At 36.4% G+C, this 23,293-nt stretch overlaps 1 protein-coding gene across 1 annotated transcript in view; it reads right to left on the minus strand.

The window, feature by feature from the left end:
• Positions 1 to 6,791, minus strand: part of LOC120309752 (deleted in malignant brain tumors 1 protein-like) — a 35,837-nt gene extending 29,046 nt beyond the window's left edge. Inside the window, exon 1 of the mRNA XM_039347281.1 lies at positions 6,594 to 6,791. Coding sequence (XP_039203215.1) covers positions 6,594 to 6,687 — 94 coding nt within the window. The 5' untranslated portion in view covers positions 6,688 to 6,791. The remainder of the gene's footprint in view (positions 1 to 6,593) is intronic.
• Positions 6,792 to 23,293: the final 16,502 nt, after the last annotated feature.

Raw genomic sequence — 23,293 nt, forward strand, 5'->3', positions numbered from 1 at the left:
CGTGACTCAATGTGAGCAGAGTAAATGTAATGTGACCTTGGATTTCCACCTCCCCTTCAAGCCCTCTACAGGTTATTGCCATTCTAATTTCAAGAAATATAATAAAGGGTTGATTACATAAGGATCACTGTTTGTACTGAGGTTAACCATGGATTTACTGTATCCACAAGTTTCCTAATCCTCCGATAATTTTAGCAGAAATGTGTGTGTAACAAACTCTATATGTTTAAATGGCCAGTGAGATGGACAAATAACATTCTGCCTCCTTTTCCATTCTACCAAAAGTCGGATGACAGGTATAGATTTGTTAAAGGATTTGCCATTAGAACACTTAGAAACTCTAGATAGGGCTGTTGTGCAAAAGACAGAAAACAGACATATTTAGAAAAATTAACTTCTGGGGTTTTTCCTCCCTATGCTCAAAACTTGAGTGCATAGTAGGCCAAAACTCCTGAAATGCCCTGTAAGAACTAAGAGATCTCACAGAGAACAGTTTGAGAGAACAGAAGCATTAGGGAAATTTGCAATTAGTCTTAGCTCAAGAATATTCCCCTTGAAACAACCTTGTGAAGGCAATGGCCTTCTTTCTGGGAAAACTAAAACAGTACACAGTGATGAGTTTAATGGGAGTTATTGGACTTTGGAAGAATGACTCAATATGTCTGAACTGCAATATCCATTGCAGTGGAACAATGAAGCAAGTAGAGCTCTATGAAAGTCCAAATCTGTTTTACTGGAAATCCAGACCTGGGGTTTTTCATAAAAATTGTTCTTCTCTATCTCTCTATATGTATTTATTGAAAATGACTAATTAGCATCATAGAGGTCATATTGCTTTAATCACAATCTAGATGAAAATTACCAGCCTCTACTATTTGGTCAGTGAATTGTTTTCCCCCCATGACTTGACTTTAATGTTGGAAGAAACAAAACTCCCAAGGGTGACTGACTATCTTCAGGTTTAGTGCAACTGTTTACAGTTTTAAAAGTTGGTTTTGATTTCTGTGAATGCATCACCTTTTACTTGCATCCTTGATTTATTTTATTCAGCATTTTCCAACTGCTAAATGCAATAAAAGGTTCTATTTTTGAAACGCTCCACAAATCACACATTTCATAATCTCATTGAATTCCTAAGAAAGAGGCAGTTGCTTGTAAAATTTAATCATGAAATAGAAAACAGAATATTACTCAGCAATCATAGGTAGTTTGTTCTATGAGAGTAGCTGCTTCAAAGCTCAGATACAATTACTAATATTGCTTGCTGCAGAGCCAGAAAATTTCCACACCAGATTGGTAAACATTTGCTCTCTTTCCTCTTGATTTCAAGGCTTCATTTCTCTTTTTCAAGCAACAGCTACTTATAATTGCATGCTTGCAAATAGTCATCTCTGATTCATCTCTTCTATAGCCTTTTTAGCTGAACTGCATATTTAAGGTATGTCTGCAGTTCTTCTAATGAGATATCTGTTCTGAAAGTTTTGTTCTCTTCATATCTTCAAGCTTGTAGGGAATACTGAACAGGGCCTAGGAAAATCACTCTGTATATTACATGTATGCAGTTTGATTCTCAGATAAAACTCTTGTACTCTAGATTTTTAAATTCCTTCAAATATACATAGAGCATTATAAAGAGACTGCAAGTTGGTGGTAGCTCATATCCAGTGGTGGGATTCAAATATGTGAACAACTGGTTCTCTGTGTGGATGCCATTTCTGGAAGTCCAGCCTGGGCAACAAAAAATTAGCTACAGATTCTGCTGAAGTGGTACAAACCAGCTGAATCCCACCACTGGTGCTCATATCCCTGATTGAAAACTTGAAAAATTTCTGGCATTAGTATTAGATTAGATTGACCAGTCTTTTCTGTTCTTATATAAAAGATAGGGTCTCTTCTTGTACTACCCTAGTTCTTTTCCCCTTCTCTTAGGCCATAGGCCACGGTTTACAAACCACAAGGAATGGCTGGGGTCATGAAATGGATGATAAGAGAGGAAAAACCAACATTATGCTTAGAATAATGTACCGTATGAACCAGTCACAGAAAACTGATTAGAAAGTATTAAATTGATATAATTTAATACTTTTTTTGTAACAGTATAGTTAAAAACATAAAAGAGTCCAGATTTAATTTAGCTGTCTTGCATTCACCATTTTAAAAGTAACACATATGGAAACATTGTGGCAAAGACAAAAGTTGATTTAAAGCAAAACCAAATACAATAACGATGAGAACAAAAACTTCGTTAATAGATTTGAAAGCCCATGTAATGTAGTGAGGAGTCAGAGTTTGTGATAGGATTGGATTGACACAAGTTCAATTCACCTTAAGATGTCAAAATTACTGAATAAATAAAAAAAATTAGATTGTTGAAATGATAACACAGTAGCCAAGTGAAGAGTATGACATGCAGTAACTTAAATTACTGAATAAAAGGACAGCTATAAATATAAGAAATATTTAAGAAACAACAGAAGGGGCAAGGAACTAGGGTAATCCAAGAAGAGTTAATACATTTTGTTCATTTGGTCTATTTTAGCAGTGATACTAGAGGAAAAAATATATGATATTCGAACAACCATTTTACGGGGGTCGCCAAACAACGCGATCTGCCATTTTTCCCCCTCAGAGGGCGGCGCCACGCATGCGCGCCGCGCATGAGAACCGCTGCTCTAAAAAGTGCTAGGTTAGAAAAAATGGCACTCCTTTTGCTGAAATACTCAATCTGAAATTTGCTGAAATACTCAATCTGTTGGTAGAAAAGGAGAAAGAAAAGAAAAATTCTGTCAAGAAGAAACTGGAAGATGTAAGCATTAAAGATACTGGAAGATGTAAGCATTAAAGATACAGTACAGTAGAGTAAAAGTTAGAGTATAGTAAGCTTGTTTTGAGACAAAAAAAAGAGCAAAACCAGAACCATTGAAGATACAATAAGAGGTGGTCTGAGGACAAAAGAATATGTCATATGTCAAGTAGAACTGTTGTCTTACATCTTTGAGAAGAAGCCTCATTGGCCAGGTTTTCTCAATCCTATGAAAGAATATGGAAGTATAAGTCTTTGCTTCTGTGCACTCTTAATAACCTGGGCTAATGTAGCAACTTACAGTCCACAGTCTTCAATGAAAAGAACTTCGTCATACAATGAATTGACTTAGTCTCAGGGCAGACTGATAACAGATAGAGAAGAGAAGAGAAGAGAAGAGAAGAGAAGAGAAGAGAAGAGAAGAGAAGAGAAGAGAAGAGAAGAGAAGAGAAGAGACTGAGACTGAGACTGAGACTGAGACTGAGACTGAGACTGAGACTGAGATTGAGATTGAGACAGAGAAAGAACAAAAAAAAAAGAGAGAGATTCTATTTGGCAGCCTGAAAAGAGAGACAGGAACATGAGTATAAAAAAGGGTTGTTTTTTTTTCCTTTAAACTTTCAATCCTTTTCATATTCTTAGCAATAGAAACTATTGATACCCATAGCAGTATTCGGGAAATGCATTTTGCTAGGGCTAATTTGGAGTTCAAAATTGATCTTTTGGCTATGATCCCACTTTTGGTTCCATTCCTGGTAGCTACTATTTAGAAATTATTTGAAAAAAGTAAAATAAAAACATGCAGGTCCAACCTTTGGATAATTTGGCCTGGATATGTTTTGTTTGTGAGCTTGTTCTAATTTGGCAGCCTTGTAGTCAGTGATCAAAGTCTACATTTTCTTTATGTTCCATTTTTATTTTATTTATTTATTTAGCCAGAAGGAAATGTTCCTTGCCAATATTTGTCTGATGTGTGGATCTGGGTGGTCCAAGGAATTCCCCACACAACTGTTGAAGTTTCACAGGTTATTGAAACAGGCAGGGGTATGCCCTGGTATTGATTATAATCACCTAATCTTCTCAAATAGCAGTATGGAATCTCCATCTTCACAATCTACTATTGCTTGCAATGTCAGTTGTATGTGCATCTACAAATTGAAGATTAAAACCCAACGATACTCATAAATATATGCTATGGGGTCCTTAATGCCTTCTGAGCTTGGTTGTTTTCTTGCAGACATTATCCAACTAGATAACATTTCAGTGCTAAAAGGGAGCAAGATTTGCTCTCTGTTTACATATAGTAACTTGCCCTATCAATGGAGGCAAATAGAGAGCAAACTCCACCCGTTTCTAGCACTGAAGAGAGTCACAGAGGCTAAGCAAGTATAGCCATGTGTCAAAACCTGCCTTCACTCTTGGGAAGAACAATGAACAGTTGTTTCTTTCAAAATGGTAACTGACACAAAGGAATCTACCAATCGCTTTCTTTCAATTATCCTGCATGAAATCAATTGCTTCCTCATTGCACGGGACATAATGGAATCAGCAACTGATGAAATAGAAAGTCTGCTGACATACTTTCCCATCACCTGAGGAATTAGAGAAAAGCATATTAAACTTTAGACATCATGGCCAATAGTAAGGGACAATATTTGGAAAGTCCTATTTCCTAAAATCTGGATCAGGATCTGAATTTAACTTGTGGAGTTTATGTTTGTTTACTTACACATAGATAAAAGTACAGTGAGAGCTTAAAATCAGATTTGGGGGAAATCAACAAACCTCATTCATTGCCTTCATTACAAGAGCAGTCAACCATTTTCATGCAGTAAAGCCTATATCCCTTTCCTGTCATCACATTTCATTTAGTTTTATACAACCTGAGGTATTTTATCTTGTGTATTTATGACTCCTTTCAATTTCAGTTCCTCCTTAGGTGGGGAATAACTTCCAAATGGCAAAGTCCCCCAATTATTTGTTTGCCATTTGTCTGGCTGCTGAAATGTAGCCCATGTGCCTTTGTTTCTTCTCTTCTCTTCCTGGTCTGAAATTTAGACAATATAAAGGGGATATAGATTCAGACAACATAGAACATAGAATAAAAGAATTGGAAGGAGCCTCGGCAATCATCAGATCCAAACTGCACTCCCACCCTCCACCCCTGCTGAAGCAGGAGACCTTATAACATTTCAGAGAAATGGCTATCCAGTCTCTTCTTAAAAGCCTCCAATGATGGAACACCCACCTTCTGAAGGCAAGCCGTTGCACTGGTTGATTGTTCTCACCATTTGGAATTTTCACCTTAGTTCTAGGTTGCTTCTCTCCTTGATCAGTTTCCATCCATTGTTTCTTGTCTTAGTTTCTGGCACTTTGGACCTCTCATCTTTTCAAATTCTAGAGTGCTGCTATCATGTCTCCCCTAGTCCTTTTTTTCCACAAGATTAGACATACCCAATTCCTGCAACTGTTCTTCATATGTTTAAGACTCCAACCCCTAATCATCCTTGTTCTCTTCTCTGCACTCTTTCCAAGTCTCAACATCTTTTTTATATTGTGGTGACCAAAACTGGATGCAGTATTCCAAGTGTGATATTATAAAGGTTTGTAAAGTGGTAGCAATACTTCACATGATCTTGATTCCATCTGTCTATTAATGTAGTCTAGGATTGCATTGGCTTTTTTTGGCTGCTGCTGCCTGCTCATATTTAAGTGATTATCCACTTGGACTCCAAGATCCCTCTCACAGTTACTGGCATATGCTCATTATTTGAATGCCAGCATGATGTTCCCTAAGCTAACAAAGATTCATCTAAACATCAGAATAGTTGTCTGTTAGATCATAGAAGCAGCATAGTTCAGCATGGGGAATATAGTCTGAGACAGAGAGTTTTGCTAGCTTGTCATTCTCTCACATTTCTGATAAAACTGTTTACAAAAAATGCTATTTAGACAAGAAAAGCAAAATAAAACAATCCAAGATTTATGACATTGTAATACTTCTGATTCATAATAACTTTACAAATGCTGAAAGCAATCTTCATTTTAGAATGTATTTATTCCAAGGCTGAGATTTAATAGCCTAATCTGAGAATGGGCTTATTTAATATATTGTTTCAGTACTGTAATACTATCACTATTTATATTATCATCGTTATCATCAACATTATCATCAACATTATCATCAACATAATCATCAACATTATCATCATCATCATCATCATTATGAGGTTTAGTTAAGGCACAAGGAACTGGTGCAAAGCACTTCTAAGCATACACTCTTTTTTAAAGAACATTGAGAAAAGCTACTGGATTAGGCTAGCCTTTATTTAGTAAACATTCCTTTTTAAGAACTTTGATAAAGATCAGATAGTAGATATGCCATCAAATAGCTCATCATCAATCTTGCTCTGGTTTTAGCTTGAAAGTTTATATTCTGGTTAAGTTCCTTTGATTAAAAACAAAGTAAAAAGGTTAGCAAGCATTAAACCATTCATTAGAAAATAGCTAATGAGACCAGTGAATCACCACTAAATTACAATCATTGACTAACAGGCATCAAGTGGTCCACCAAAAAGGAGTCAGGAGGTTACCAACACTCAACAATCACTTTATTTTAATAACTGGCTTAGATTGGTTTACTATACAAACACACATATTCATAGATATATATTAGCAGATAGAGAAGAAACTTGCTCTAATACCACCTGCGACAGAGGAAGGATCCAGAGGTAAAGGAAACAGCTATCTATTAGCTTGTTGCATGATAAACAAAAAAAGGATTACTCACCCCAAAAACAGGTCAGGAATAAAAGGGTCAAAGTAACCTCTTTGATTCTCTCTCTTAGGTATTTCTCCCCAAAGGGGAATGAGTAGGAAGCCATAGATCCCAATTAGGTAGAAGCAGATTATTCACTTATTATAATGGGTGAAAGCTTGGACTTAAACTGCAGCTTGTCCTGATGGGACACTCTCATAGGTCAATGCCACGGGCAAAGGTTGGGAAGCAAAATACCTAGAGGGGGCAGGGTAAAACTGGAGGGAGGAGTCTAATCACTTGGTAAAATATACTATTTGCCAGGACTGCAAATATTTTCTACGCATCCGACATTAGGAAACAACTTTCAGTTCCCCACAAATACCAGGAGATGAACCGCATACGTAAAGGAGCATCGTGTCTCAGTTCCAGGATTAGTTTTTGCTGTCAAAGATAAATTTTAGAATATGCCAGAAAATGGCAAATGCTTTTGTCCCATTAATGATTAATACACACATATACCCAAAACCCTGATATATGTTTGAGTTCCTAAGTAGAGTTTATTTTTACTCTCCTTCTCTCCAAGTAAATTAATCAGTTAATACCAAATGGTAGCACTGTGAAGAATAAAATCATTCCAAATGGTTAGTATAAAATGTGGCAAGTAGATCACTGACTGGAACTGATCATAATAATTGTATTATGTTCCTCTTGTGACATCTTTAGTTCATTGTCCAGTTCATAGTCCAGTTCAAAGTACAGATAGTCCATTTATATGCAAGATTGGGACTAGAACTTCCATTGATAAGTGAGCTGATTGATAAATGAGTCATGCCCAATTTTATGACCTTTTTGACATAGTCATTAAGTGATCCATCTCAGTCATTAAGTGAACCACACAGTCATTAAGTGAATCTGACTTCCTCTCATTGACTTGGCTTGTTTGAACCTGGCTGAGAAGATCACAAATGGTGATCATGTAAACTGAGGATGCTGCAACTGTTGTAAATACATGCTGGTTGCCAAGTACCCTAATTTTGATCACATGACTGTGGGGACATAATGATGGCTGTAAGTGCAAGGACCAGCTATAAGTCACTTTTTCCAGCACTGTTACAACTTCAAACAGTTGCTAAACAAATGGCTATAAATTGAGGACTACCTGTATTTCTATTAATAAGGCTAACAGTATTTCCTCCCTGTGTTCTATGGTGATGGTCTGGAGATCTCTTATTTTTAATTGCTGTTTCAAAAAGGCACATCAAGTGCTGACACTAAAATCATCATTATCATATTCACCAAGTGAATATTTTTATTAATAAAAATGTCTGCATTTTGTACTACCAAATGGTCTTTGAATAAAATAGATTTTGCTGTTTTCCAAAGCTATTTAAAGGTACCCTGAAACAGACTGGTGGAATTCATCCTTTTAAATTTTTGCAAAAAGATTGAACTATCACTATGCAGTTTGTTTTGTGCTACAGCTTTTAATTTCGATTTTTAAACATTCTAATAATAACTCAGTTATACACATATATATAGACATAATACACATTTTCATATTTTGAATATATTGCCATTATTTTACTCTTCAAGTTTGATCCCAGTTCATAACAAAGAACCATCTATCCATCTAGGGCCCAATAAGGATTTTTAAGAAGTTGGTTGAAAATTCTTGTAACTTGTATTCTGTATTGCAGCATTTCAAAAACTAGAGTCTAAGGAACACCTTTATGCTTGTTTATCATGTGATCACTCAGAATGGGGGTTGTGCTAACAATTCACTGACATGGGGTTGGATCTAAATTTTGTTTTCATCAATTTGCTTCATTGATTTTACTGGATCTAACCTCAATCTTGTTGGGTTTTTTTTTTACAACAAACACAAGTCATCTGCTACTTTTTTCACATTTTTTAAAACTTCTCATACTAGGATGAACCCTTCAGATTTCCTGTTGGTCTTCCATTCAAATATTAACTGGCTCCAATTCTTAATTTTTTAAAATCAGCAGACAATGAGATACTGCCAGATTCCACTGAGTTCATCTTATCAGCATAAAAACTGGTTCGATCCACTATAAACGTTAAGAGTTTATGCCTAACTTGAAAACTTGTACATTCCTCACCCACCCATAGTTTATTGATAGATATTGATATTTCTTTTTTTGTATACTATATTAAGGTCTATTGAAATGTTGGAAGATAATTTAAGCATGGTGAAAAGTGTCCATTCTGATGCAAAAATAAAAATATTGACTTCATGAGGGTATATGTTTATATCTTAACCATTTAATTAAAAATAGGAAATTAAGAGATGGGGGAAATAGATCACACATAAATATAATTGCCGATTACCCTTTCTATCACCCATGCCACAGCCTATCAGCAAAATTTCATTCAGCCTCTATTACTTATTGAAACAAATGCAATTGCTACATTGCCTTCGACCTGAATGTGTTGACATTTTTGATGCGGCATAATCAAACAGAAAATTCCCTTGGGCTGAAGGTATCTGTTTGCTGAAGCTAACTTTCAACCGTAAACAAACGAGAAAGCGATTGCCCAATATGAGAAATCTGGTTCTCCAGATCGTCATATGAAAGGCATATGTGCAAATGCTTGAGCCTAACCTGGCTTTCATTAACAACTTTCTCTCCATATATTCACCGTGTGGACTGAAGCACAACTTAGATTCAATAGAGATGCTACTGGTGGAGGTGTAGTTGAAAAATGTATTTAAAATTTTGGTGGGATTGCATTCTTACTGAAGGATGAGGTTCACAGATTGGGTATGTTACTAGCTCTAACTGTGGATTAAAGTCCTCCTATAAACTGTAACACATTTACTAGGTTTGGTTAGTCTATTAGTTGTACCTGGCATTTGCAACGTAAGACCTGATTCTATTCGAGTGAAATAACAGCAGCGCATCTATTTTATTTTTTTCCCCATATATTTTATTGATTTTTTAAAACATAAATTTCTTAATAGTTGGTAAACAGTGTGTTTGCTGGGTTTACATTTGTAAAGAAAAATCATTAACAATTGGTTTCTATAGTCTATAATCCACATAGTACATTTAGTTGATTTCCCCTTTTCCCCAAAATGTCTTCTTTGCAAACCTTGAATTAATACAGTTCTTATTATTTTGATAAATAACAGTTACATATATGATTTTTCCCAATATTCCTAGAAATAATGATCACATCAATATAATATTTCTTTTCTATCTAATCATTCTGGTTGCCTCATCTTATATCCTGTTACAGTCCTTATTTAAATTTGTTTCTCCCATAAAGTTCAAAGTATTCTTGCTGGTTAAGATTTTTTCAACAGTTAATTACATTTAAAGATTTAAATCCATTTTTCCCATATAAACCATCTCAACACTTTTACATTTCTTAAAGAATAGGTAAGAACAGTAACAAAAGGAAAAGAGAGTAAGAGTAAAGAAACATAAAAAGTAAAATGCTACTTAAAATATATATTCCTCCTAAGCTAATAAATATTCATTCTCAAAATTTCTTATTTTTTTTAACCATAATTAAAATATATTTAATCTGTAAATATTCCATTTAATGTGTCTAGTCATCTAATCCTTTAACTCTTATTCAAAACATTTCCTTAAATTCAAACACATTTAATTATCTAAAACATTTCCTTCATCTAAGCCATTTCAACAGTATTATATTACTTATATCAAGAAATAAAATAAAAAGGGGGGAAAGCATACAATAGTATTTAAGGAATTCATCCCTCTTAGAATGACATGTATTCAAAATCTTTTCTATTTCTTTAACCATATTCAAACAAATGTTTCTTTTTTAAATATTCTCTCTGGTAGATCCCATCATCTATTTTCTTAATTTTCACTTTAATCTTTTTCCTTTGACTAGTATCTTTCTTGATCAATGTGTTTTGCTGAATCAAAAAGGTTTTCCATATATTTATGACTGTTGCGTAGGTATAAGAAGTAAATCGGATAAAGTGTCTTTATATGAGGCTTTTGCCTTTCCATGTTTCTTGAAAATCTTTTTCTTTTTCTTCTTGTCTGCTTCTCTTATCACTTCCTTTCTCTATGATGTTTTCAACATCTCTACATTCCATTTTATCCAATCTGTTTTTTTATCCTCAGATTTATTTTGTAGTCTTAAGGGATGAGTTGGGGTTTTTTCCATTTCTTCTGAATTTTTCCCCACTAGGATTAAATCATGTTTTCTTGCTTTGTTAAGTTCCATCTTTGAGTCTCTATTTTCAATTTTATGTCCACTTATTTGTTTTGTCTGCTCCTTCTCTGTTGTTGTTTCCTGGAAGTTTTTTGTTGTAGAGTTAGCTTAGAAATAGATTGATTTATATTTTCAAATTTATTTTGGATTTCTAGAAGTGCATCTACTTTAATGCAAGAGAGACTTTAATGCAAGAGAATCTCCATTCTGAGATTCACCAGTTAGATGAGACCTTTTCAGTTCTATTTCAAGAAAATCTGGCTAATGTTAACTAATCAGCCATGAACTAGGCTGTTTGTATATTCCTAGTCATCTCTTTAGAACACATTGTTCCCTTTTAAAGCTTAAATAGCTTCTGAGTCCGAGTACATAGCATGTATACTGTAATATAAGAAAAGAAGGAAAAATAATCTCTTTTATAAGTAATATGAAGATATTAATAACTCCAGTTCTATAGTGCATACCAAACTGGGTTTTCGTGACTAGTGAAACTAATGTTTGATGAAAAAGGTAGTAGTTTTCATCCATTTCTACAAAAGAAGAACATACAAGAGGTGATGAAATGGGCAATGTAGAAATAAAACATGCAAAATTGAATGTTGTATTCCAACCAATCAAAGCAATACTGTAAAAATCAGATTAGGAATACAAGTCAAAATAGACAAAAAAAATGGTAAAACAATACATATCTATTCTAAATTAGTTCAAATCATAAGGACAAAGATGGATAACATCTTAGAGTTCTGAATGAAGTGGCAGATGTAATCTCATAACTGATGAAGTATATCTTTCAAATATCTGAAGCACAGCAGAAATACCAGAGGACTGGAAAAGAGCTGATATGGTTCCCATCTTCAAAAAAAAGGGGGGTGGATCCAGAAAACTACAGACCAGTCAGCCTCCCATGGACCTGGGGAAGATCCTAGAAAAGAAGCAACGGGTGGAAACTAATCAAGGAGAGAAGCAACCTAGAACTAAGGAGAAACTTCCTGACAGTGAGAACAATTAATCAGTGGAACAGCTTGCCTCCAGAAGCAGTAAATGCTCCAACACTGGAAGTTTTTAAGAAGAGACTGGACAGCCATTTGTCCGAAATGGTGTAGGGTTTCCTGCCCGAGCAGGGGGTTGGACTAGATGACCTCCAAGGTCCCTTCCAACTTTACTACTACTATTATTATTATTATTATAACATGGGTTTTTCAAAAACAGATCATTCCAGACGAATCACATTATTTGACATTTAGTGAACCAGCAAAACACTATGGACATAGTATACTTGGATTCCAGGAAGGCATTTGACAAAGTAGACCAGGGCTTTTCAACCTTTTCACCCATTGCACCACTTTTAGGATATGGCAACATCCTAGTACCACCAGTCACCTAGCAAGGTATCAAAAACTTGATGACCCCCCCCCCAAAAAAAGGAAAAAAGTGATAAAGTATAGGTAGTCCTCGACTTACAACAGTTTGCTTAATGACTGTTCAAAGTTACAATGGCACTGAAAAAGTGCCCCCCCCAAGCCTCAGCCGAGCAAGAAACCCATCTGGCGGCGCTCTTCCTCCTGTCCGAGGTTTTCATTGTTGTGAGCATTTCTGTTGGAGATTGATAGCGGAGGTGGGATGAGGGTGTTTGGTTTTTATTCCCTCCATCTGCTGGGTGGTTGCAGCAGGTTTTGGTCACTTCACATGACTCTGGGACACTGTGACCATCATAAATACGAATCAGTTGCCAAGCATCTGAATGTAAATCACAAGACCCTGGAGATACTGCAACATTCCAGCTGTTCGGCACGTCTTCTGGGCTCAGCAGAAGTGCCAGGATCAGCGCCTGAGCTCCAGCTGGAGCCTGGCACTGATCCTAGCACTTCCACTGAGCCCTGACAGCCCCAAAGAAGCACTGATTAGCTGGAAAGCAGCACTGATCCTGGCACTTCCGCTGAACCCTGACAACCCTGCAGTTCCAGCCATCTTTCGCTCAGGCTTGTGCAGTGCTGCCACTGGTTCAGCTCATTCCCCTTCCCTGCTACCACTTTTCTAGGATGGCCACGTACCACCTGCCAGGTGCCAATGTACCACAGGTAGTACCCATACCACTGGTTGAAAAGCCCTGAAGTAGACTACAACCTACTTCTTCACAAGATAGAAAAATATGGGATAGATAGCATCAGATGGATTCATAAGTAGCTGAGCAACTACACTCAACATGTAGTCTTCAGTGAAACCTCATCTACACGGAGAGAAGCATGTAGTCAGGTATCCCAAGATTTTATCCTAGGTCCAGTATGCTTCAGCATCTTCATAAATAATTTAGATGAGGGCATAGAACTCATCAAATTTGCAGAAAATACCAAGATGGGGGGAATAGCCAACACTTTAGAAGACAGGCTCAATCAAGACCCAGAAAGTTCTTGACAGACTTGAACACTGGGTCCTCACCAACAATTCATTGACAAAAATAGGTTTTATATTTAGGGCGAAAAAACCCAGATACACAAGTATAAAATAGGTGGTACATAGCTTAACAGCAGTAACAATGAGAAGGATCTAATTGTCCTAAGGGACAATCACTTAAGTATCAGCTAGCAATGTGCTGCAGATACCAAAAAGCTAATGCACTACTAGGTTGCATCAACAGAGGGATAACATCAAGACCATGTGAAGCATTAGTAACAGTTTATACTGCTTTGGTAAGACTACAGTAGGGTTAGGATTAGGGAATACTGCATCCAGTTTTAGTAAGCATGATGCAAAACAAAATGTTGTGATTCTGTAAAGAGAGTAGAGAAAAGCTACAAAAATGATTAGGGAGCTGGAGGCTCAACGGTTGCAGACACTGGGTATGTCTAGTCCAGTGATGGCGAACCTTTTAGAAACCGAGTGCACAAAAACCACCCCACCCCACCCACCTGCAGGGCCACTCACAGCCTCCATGGCCCACTGTAGCAAATCGCCCAGGCAGTCTTGCAGTGCCATGGCAGCCAAGCCCTCCGCCTGCACCCCGCAGCATCATCTACATGTGATGGGGTGCAAGGGTGGAGTCTTGTCCCTGCTGCCCGGCTGCCATGTCCTTGGCTGTGCTGCTTCACGCAGGCCATGCCTGGAAGAGATTCTCTTCTCGGAGGCTGCTGGTCAGGGGTCTGCAGGGGGAGATGGGGCTGGGGCAATGCCGCATGTGCCCACAGAGAGGGCTCTGAGTGCCGCCTCTGGCACATGTGCCATAGGTTCGCCACTACTGGTCTAGTCTAATGAAAAAGATTAGGAGTGACATGATAGCAATCTTCTAATATTTGAGGGGCTGTCATAGAAAAAAGGGGAAACAACCTATTCTCCAAAACACCTGACAAAAGTAAGGGATAGAAAATCATTAAAGAGAGATCCAATCTAGAACTAAGGATAAATTTACTGATATTGAGAACAAATAATTAGTAGAATGGCTTGGCTGCAAGGTTGTGGGTTCTCCAACACCGGAGATTTTTAAGAAGAGATTGGACAACCATTTCTCTTGTTCTTGAACAGGGAGTTGGATTAGAAGATCCCCAAGATCCTTTCAACTGTGTCATTCTGTTAATATTCTGAAGCGGAAAAATATAAGTGGGTTTCAGGATATGTTCCCTTGAGGTTTAGGGAAAGATGGAGGATAAGGGTCTTGGGTAACAAGAAGAAAGTATGGTTAGGAACAAACTCTCAAAATCATGCAAGGAAAGGCAGTGAAAGAAATATAAATTAAAAGTAGACCAATAGGGGAAACTATTAACACTTACAGGACAAGAAAATGTGAAATATATTTAAGATTAATAGGATTATTTAAAAATTATCATGGATGAAATTTAGTGGAAGAAAACATGAAATGAAGATATTGAAAGATTTTTCAAATGGAATTATAAAATGACAAAATATTTTGAGAGACAATGTAGAGTAAAGGTAAAGGTAAAGGTTTCCCTATCAGTTGTGTCTGACTCTAGAGCATGATGCTCATCTCTGTTTCTTGGCCAAGGAAGCCAACATTGTCCATAGACAATTTCCATAGTCATGGGCCCACATGGCTATATGCCAAAGGTGCATGGGACACCGTATCTTTCCACCAAAGTGGTACCTATTAATCTACTTACATTTGCATGCTTTTGAGCTGCTAGGTGGGCAGGAGCTGAGGCAAGTAATGGTAACTCACCCAGTTGTGTGGAGCTTAGGTCTTGAATCTGGGCTATCAGCTCAGGCTGAAAGTTCAGCATCTTTAATTGCTGAGCCATTGTGCAAAGTTACTGTGAAATAGGAAAGCATCAGACACAGATAGAACATCCATTGAATATCTTAAACCTATGGGAGAAGAAATGGATAGTATACTAATTATGTTGACTAGTATGGAACAAGAGTCTCTGGAAATTATTAGTGTGTGTGTCCATGGCAAAGAAGGCAGATGCAAAACAATGGAAAACTATCAACTCATGCTACTAATTCCTTATAGAGACAAAGTTCTGCTGAACTGTTCTTATGAAGAATAATAGAGTTATACATGGAGAAAAAGTACAAATGTGTAGGCTGGATTCAGACAAGGCAGCATAATATTAGATCAAATACTTAATATACATGGGAGAGAAGAAGAAAATTCAAGGATTTTCTTTTGTTGGTGTATGTGGTGTGTGTGGTTCTGGATTATGTAAAACATATCACAAAATGGAATTAAAGCTAATAGGAATGACTAGAAATCTGATTTCTGATTATCAGGAACTTTTTTGTATAATTTTTATGAAAACATTTAAGTAAGAAGATTAACACCACACAAATTAATAGAAAGTAAGGAAGAAAAAAGTGAAAGAAAGAAATAGAAGAAAAATCAAAAAATGTAAGAAAAGGAAAAAAGTAAAAAAAGATAGAAAAAGCTATAAAAAAGTCGCTTCTGATATTCTTCACAGTAGCTCAAAGTATATTTAGGAATTTTTACAATGAATAAGAATTTATGGGAAAACTGACTTGTGGTTTTTTTTACTATGTAGAAGGAAGTGAGTCAAGTATTTATTTTGTCCCATGTCTATTTAACTTGTACAGCAAGATTAGAAATGCAGTTGGTGTGGGGAAAAATGCACACGCAGAAAACTGCCGTGCTTCCCCCCCCCACAAACCTCATAACCTTTTTGATACCCTTTGTCCTAATGAAGCAGCCAGAAGGTCATACCTTTTTGACTTAATGCCTCGCCTACCTAAACAGATAATATGCTTAGTTCCTTTTCCTATCTCTTCCTGTCTTTGTCAGTTCTTTCTCCTTTTGATCTACCTGTATCTGTTCTTACCTGGTCTTTGACCATGTAATGTGTTACTAGAAAATAGTTGCTTATATGAAGGAATTTTCCAATGAATAAACTTTATGTCAGCATCTAATGGTTAAACTTATGAATGTAAAATGTCAGCATTTAATGGTAAAGCCTATGTATGTAACAAGTATATAAGAAGCAATAAACTCAGAGTTTGTCAAGCTATGTACTGCAGCTTCAAACCTCTGCTCAAGACATGCCTGTGTCTTTTTCTTAGCATCTTACATCTGGCCCCTGAACAGGGACAGCCCCCCATGGAGCAACTGGGACAGCCCCCCCTTCCGAGGGAGCAACAGCCAACATACTTACCAGCGTCTGGAATAAACCTCTAAGTGCACCTTCGTCCTATGGGACCCCTCAGTGGTAAGTAAGGGTTGCAATCTATCTCAGCACCAGCAGAAACATGTACAGGAACTCATATTCCTGTTACACAAATCAGGCATGAAAGCGTCTGAAGCAGACATAAGGAAGCTGGTGGATGAGGTAGGGAAACATTCCCCTTGATATCCTAAGCACTGGATGCTTAGGTTATGAGATTGGGGAAAGATAGGGCATACTTTACATCTTGAATCTTGGGCTCCAGTACAGGTATTACATCAATGGCATCAGTGCCATCAAGCAGTGGAAAAATTTGGCTCAGATGTTTCAGCAGGGCAACAATTAACTACAAGTCCCACACCTGATTAGGATCAAGTAAAAAACTGTGCCTCCAAAAGCATCTTTAATTGGATTTTCAGCTCCTTCTGAAGAGGCTAATTCTTTTGCCTCTTTACGGCCATCATACACCCCGTAAGGAAAATATTAGAGGAACAATCTTGAAGTAGAAAAAATATATATGGGGAATCATCAGAGGAATTTAAAGAAACAAATTAAATCAAAATGTACTCCTCTGCAATGTGTTTTGAACAATTGGGATGTTTTGAAACTTCAAGTAGCTGTTAAGTTTAACCCTGTCAGACAATGTCTGGTAGTCCTTTGTGTTGATATGTAGAAGTAAAAATAATCTTTAGCAAGACAACATGGAAAAACTTTGTAAACCTCCGGTTGGCTAGTTTATCTGATAACAACTAAAGCCACGGAAGAAAAAGAAAAGAAAATTCAAAGAACTGAAAGCAAGTTTTTTTTCTTCCCTTTTTCCTCTTTTAATCTGGCTCTATTCAATTCCCCTTTGTCAGAGGTGAGGAGAGGAGGCTGCTACTTTTCCCTCACCCTCCACACCTTCAATATTCCTTTTAGTCTTTCCCCAATGTCTTTTGAAGTTGCTGAGATAAATTTGAAATAACCATAAATGTTCCCCTCCTTTTTAATTAAAAAGGGAGGCCTGTGTTAGCCTTCAAACCCCACCCCTGACCCACTCCCTCCCAGGCTGTGAAAGAAATAGTAAACTGCAGATTTTATTGTTGTAAAAGTAAATTGAAAAGCAATAACAAGTGTTTGCATGAGAAGAGTCCCATCGAGAATGTGTGAGAGAATTTATGGAAAATGCATGTGAAGAAGAGAAAACTATTTTTTAGTGGTGAGAAGTTTGTAACAAAAAAAATTTCCTGTCTCTTTTGTTTTTCAACTGGCTGTGTTGCTTTAAGAGCAAGAAAGAGAGAAAGAAGGGGGGAACTGTTCATTTTAAACTTTTTTTCCTCTCTGCGTAGAATTCCGATTTATGAATGAAGATGAAATTTAATGCCCACTCTTGCAGTTTCAGATTACAAAATTTTTACTCGAAAGAAGAGACAGTAATTGTTGGATAAATTTGGGGGGGGGGGAATTGTTGAGTTTAAATTGTTTAGTTAGATCTATATATCTATCAACCAAAAGAAATGACTCTGAATTGTTTTGCTTAAGATTTGTAAATGTTTAACCTACTTAATGTAAATTTGTTTCCATCTGAATGGTATTTGATTAACTTGGAATTTAACTTATTGACCAAAGGGAAACAACCTGGAGATCTCATTGTAGTTCCACCTGTAGCACTTGCCACAGTTAAGCAAATTAATGACATCTTGAGTACTCCATATAAAAATTGTCACTTAATACTTTTGATATTTCTTACTAGGAAGCTACTTAAAGGAGTATTAGCTGTGTTAGAAGCGCAAAAAGTATATTGCATTGAATGGCTTTACTTATCCCATCCCAAAATGTTTTATCTTTTATCCAGGCTGTTGCTGAAATAACCTTAGGACACAATTGAGCTTGTCCTTGAAATGGGACTGATTTAATTAATATTGTTCTTCCTATCCCAAAATTTGATTTTCAATTTTATTTTCAGAATAACTTATCTCTTCAGTGCTTTTAACTGACTATATAAGCTGTATTTCATATCATTTACCTAAAGATCCTCGACTTGCTTGTTTAATGACTTTTTCCTTTCCTGTCCGCCCACTGCTTTCTACTTTTCCCTTGCCAGAAGCTCCTACTGTTTTTTCTGATGGAGGACGAATGAGAGGAGCAATTGCTTACAAGGATCCTCATGATGATACCTGGAAAGTGTCTTACACTGCAGTGCAATCCTCATCACAACGCTCAGAATTATCTGCTGCTATTTTAGCTTTCCACACCTTTTCTCAACAGACTTTTAACTTAATCTCTGACTCTCATTATGTGTGCCAACTTATTTTTAATTTTCCAGGTGCTTACATCATGCCCAGGATCAACCCCAATCTTATGGCTTTGTTTTTAACTTTACAGCAGCCATCCTTTGTTTCTCACATATGCATCAGTCCTTAAAGGACTGCCTTCACAAACAAATAAAAAAGGAGGGATCAAGGATACCTAATTTGGCATGGATAACTCATCAAATCAATAAAGTCCTAATAACTTTAAATCAGCTAAATATTTCTTTTCAAAAAAATACTGCCTACCAGCGTCACGTTCAGCAGAAAGCTGTACTCCCTAATCCATTGGTATGTTATTGGCAATTGCCTTATAAAACCTGGTTAGGTCCAATTCCCTTACTAACTTGGGGGTGAGACTATGCTGCTGTGCTTGCTCCTACAGGCCCTCTTTGGATTCCAGCCCAGTGTGTGCGACCAATCAAAGATGTCATGACATTAAGTCCAGAACACAATACTGGAAATGAAGCAAGTGACTCTTCAGACAGCACAACATCCCTTTCGCTCTCGCCATCGCAGTTGACCAGCAACCTGGGGCGATGTGAAAATCCTAACATCCAAAGCACAGATGGTTTTGTGGCAACAGGGAAAAGAACCTATACCAGAGAATTTATGCGCTGCCATATTTGTGGTTTTGACTGCAAATTCCTTAGTCATTCTTTGCCTCTCTTTCTTTCTTAATTGCTGTGTGGGGGCTCAAGCTCTCCCACCTCATCCTTTAGAATCACAGATGAAATATAATATTTGGGTGCAATTAGCTAATGTAACACAAGTGACAGACTTTTGTATTTCTGAATCATATGATATGGAAAATCTACTTTCTACCTATCTTATACCTTTGTGTGTTCCAGTTTCAGTTTTTAAAAAAAAATATACTGGTTTAAGCAATTTTCTATCAGACAATGAGTTTCATTATGCAACTATGTCAAGCTGGGGTCATGCCTCTTATATGTTACCCCTTGATGCTATTGTTTTACATACACCAATTGTAGCTGTTCCTACAAATCTTACTTGTGCAAAAATTGTCAATTATACTACTTCACCTAAAAAACTTCATTGTATACATGTCAGTCAACGAATTTTAAATTGTACCTCCTTTCAAGAGGTATACTTTAATTATGCACCTATATGGTTATTCAATGTCTTTTTTTTCTCTACTTTCAATTTTGCACACTAAACTACCGTTAACTTACCTCAGGAACAAGTCATGTTTTGTATAAACAAATGCAAAGTTATATGTCCCCTGACTAAGACCCACTAACTACTCCAGCTTAGGATAATGTCCTCACTAATAAAATAGAAAAGAGTGAGATGTGGGGGAAAATGCACACACAGCAAACTGCCGTGCTTCCCCCCCCCTCCACAAACCTCATAACCTTTTGATACCCTTTGTCCTAATGAAGCAATTTCTGATTATCAGGAACTTTTTTGTATAATTTTTATGAAAACCTTTAAGTAAGAAGATTAACACCACACAAATTAATAGAAAGTAAGGAAGAAAAAAGTGAAAGAAAGAAATAGAAGAAAAAGCAAAAAGTGTAAGAAAAGGAAAAAAGTAAAAAAAGATAGAAAAAGCTATAAAAAAGTCGCTTCTGATATTCTTCACAGTAGCTCAAAGTATATTTAGGAATTTTTACAATGAATAAGAATTTATGGGAAAACTGACTTGTGGTTTTTTTTACTATGTAGAAGGAAGTGAGTCAAGTATTTATTTTGTCCCATGTCTATTTAACTTGTACAGCAAGATTAGAAATGCAATTGGTGTGGGGAAAAATGCACACGCAGAAAACTGCCGTGCTTCCCCCCCCACACAAACCTCATAACCTTTTTGATACCCTTTGTCCTAATGAAGCAGCCAGAAGGTCATACCTTTTTGACTTAATGCCTCGCCTACCTAAACAGATAATATGCTTAGTTCCTTCTCCTATCTCTTCCTGTCTTTGTCAGTTCTTTCTCCTTTTGATCTACCTGTATTTGTTCTTACCTGGTCTTTGACCATGTAATGTGTTACTAGAAAATAGTTGCTTATGTGAAGGAATTTTCCAATGAATAAACTTTATGTCAGCATCTAATGGTTAAACTTATGAATGTAAAATGTCAGCATTTAATGGTAAAGCCTATGTATGTAACAAGTATATAAGAAGCAATAAACTCAGAGTTTGTCAAGCTGTGTACTGCAGCTTCAAACCTCTGCTCAAGACATGCCTGTGTCTTTTTCTTAGCGTCTTACAAATTGGAATCAAAATTAGAGATACATTGGGGTATGCAAACATAACGTGAACATACATTGAAGTGTTCATTGTGAATATAAATGATCTAAGGTAATGTTAAATATGTAGAAAAAAATGACTATCAACCAACATGCTTAGTGAATTCACCAGTAATCCCAAAATAGATAAAATGATAGAATTTTTCTTTTCCTTTGCTCAAAAATAGAGATGGATTATGCTGGAGAAGTAAAAAATAATAACCGTAGAGAGAACCAAAAGGTAAATTTAAACAAATCATGAACCATATTTTGAAGGGAACCAATTTCAGTTAAAGTACTGCTTTTTTCTAGGGAAAATATTTCCTGTGGAAGTTGGATCTGAAAGAATACTTGCCATTTTCTCACATCAATAACTATAGTCACATAAACTTTACTTTGATCAGCACTTACTAGAAAAGTATCTTAGAAAAAAACTAGCTAAGAAAATATACATAGAACTTTCTTGAAAGAAAAAGGGTGGGATAATGAAAAAAAGACTGATGAATTGGCAGAAATAAAAGTTAGACTGGATGTAGAAATTTGAGAGAAGAAGATGACTAGTGGTGGCTTTGGCAATTTTGAATGTTAAATATTTCTCTGTTTCAGAATGAGATGGGAGAAGACCGTTGAAATCTTTCAGAATTCACCAAAAGAGAAATATATTGAATAATGTGAACAGATGATCTGAGGAAGGATTGTTTGTTTGTTTGTTTGTTTGTTTGTTTGTTTGTTTGTTTAATATGCTGCCCTCTCAGTATCCAAAGCAATTTTGGACAGCTTATAAATTGAATAACTGAAGAAGACTATATTCTGCCATCAGCCAAGCGTAATTATCTTTGCTTAATTCTAACAAACAGAAAGGTTTTCAAATTCCCGAGTATTGGCCTTTTAGCATTAAAAAACACCTTGCTCTGCAAAGAAAGTAAATAACTGAGAAAGGCTTGAACAGAAGCACCATAAATCAGGCTACTGTCATTCTTATAGCTTTTCTTTATTTCTATATTACTTTAAATAGGAGGGAATGGGTTCTTTGTTGCATAGGTTAAATATTTGTGAACTGAAATTCCTTAGTTCGCTTCACTTGATTTGCTTCAAATCATCTAGAGATGTACCATCTGATTTAGAGTTGACCTTTTTCCCGTGCTCTTTAATTTGCTGATCATACCCATTCATGCAATAATATTTCCTTTAACAGTAGATTATGATGATTCTGCAATTCTGATGTGCTTTTCATGTCCTTGTTACTGACAAATATTGGGCAAAACTAGGATCTTTGCAGCATTCAGCATTTTTTAAAAGAAACAGGAAATCAGCTATGAACATTGTGTAAAAATCTAAATGGATAATGCTGCTGTGTAGACAACTCCTTCTGCAGAACTGTAAACCAAAAAACAGGAAGAGGGGATCCTTCTAATTATTCAGGATAAAATGTTTGTATTTTATTGCCATGTCCTGGTTTTGGGGTATATATGCCCACATGTCCACATCTGCTTGCTTTGGGTTTTGACTCCTGGTCTCCAAATGCATAGGTCCATGCAGTTTGCTTGGTAACATTTTTCAAAAGTGATTTGCTATTGTTTTCTAGGATGATAAAGAATCTCATCAGACTATCATCTAGCTGGCTTCATGTCTAAAGCAAGATTAAAACTCTCCTCCTAACTCAGTGTCTCTAATCACTATATCAAACTGGCTCTCTATACTTTGGTAGCGGTATATTTATTTGTTTTGAGCAAAATAGTAAGATGCATCTCATTATCTCATTCTCATGGAGAAATATATGAATCTGAGAAAGAAATACTGTTGCACAGTATTGTATGTGTGTTGATTTAGAGAAAGAATATGATAAGATAAATAGCCTTGACTTATAGATATGTTTGATGGATATGTGATTGGAAGTTCTATGCTGAACTTCATGTGGAAAGAAAAACCAGGTCCAGTTCCAAGCCGGGAATAAAAATGGAGGCTGCTTTTGAAAGAAGGTTCTTGTTTATTGAAGAGCAGAACAGCATGCAGTTCTAGGACAGCTGACCAATTTGATGAATACAAGGATTTTTATACAGTTTTCACAGCATTTCATAATCTGGAGGCTTGCTTTGTGTGTTTTGTTATTTGATTGGTTTTACTTATTTTGCAAAGGCTCATGATGGGTCTTAATTATCTCTTTCCTTGGTCCTAATCCTGTCAAACAAATGTAATTAATTTTATCCCCTTATCTTTAGTCTCTCTATTACCTCCATTGAGCTCTCTTTATGAATCAACAGGACTGATCCAATATTTCTGTTTTTTGCAATAGCCAGGGGTTTCATGAATGAAATGTTGCTTCTATATTTCTTTTCTTGAGTTTTATAC

The sequence above is a fragment of the Crotalus tigris genome, unplaced genomic scaffold (assembly GCF_016545835.1).
Source record: "Crotalus tigris isolate CLP2741 ecotype Arizona unplaced genomic scaffold, ASM1654583v1 scf7180000018058.1502924, whole genome shotgun sequence".
Classification (NCBI taxonomy): Eukaryota; Metazoa; Chordata; class Lepidosauria; order Squamata; family Viperidae; genus Crotalus; species Crotalus tigris.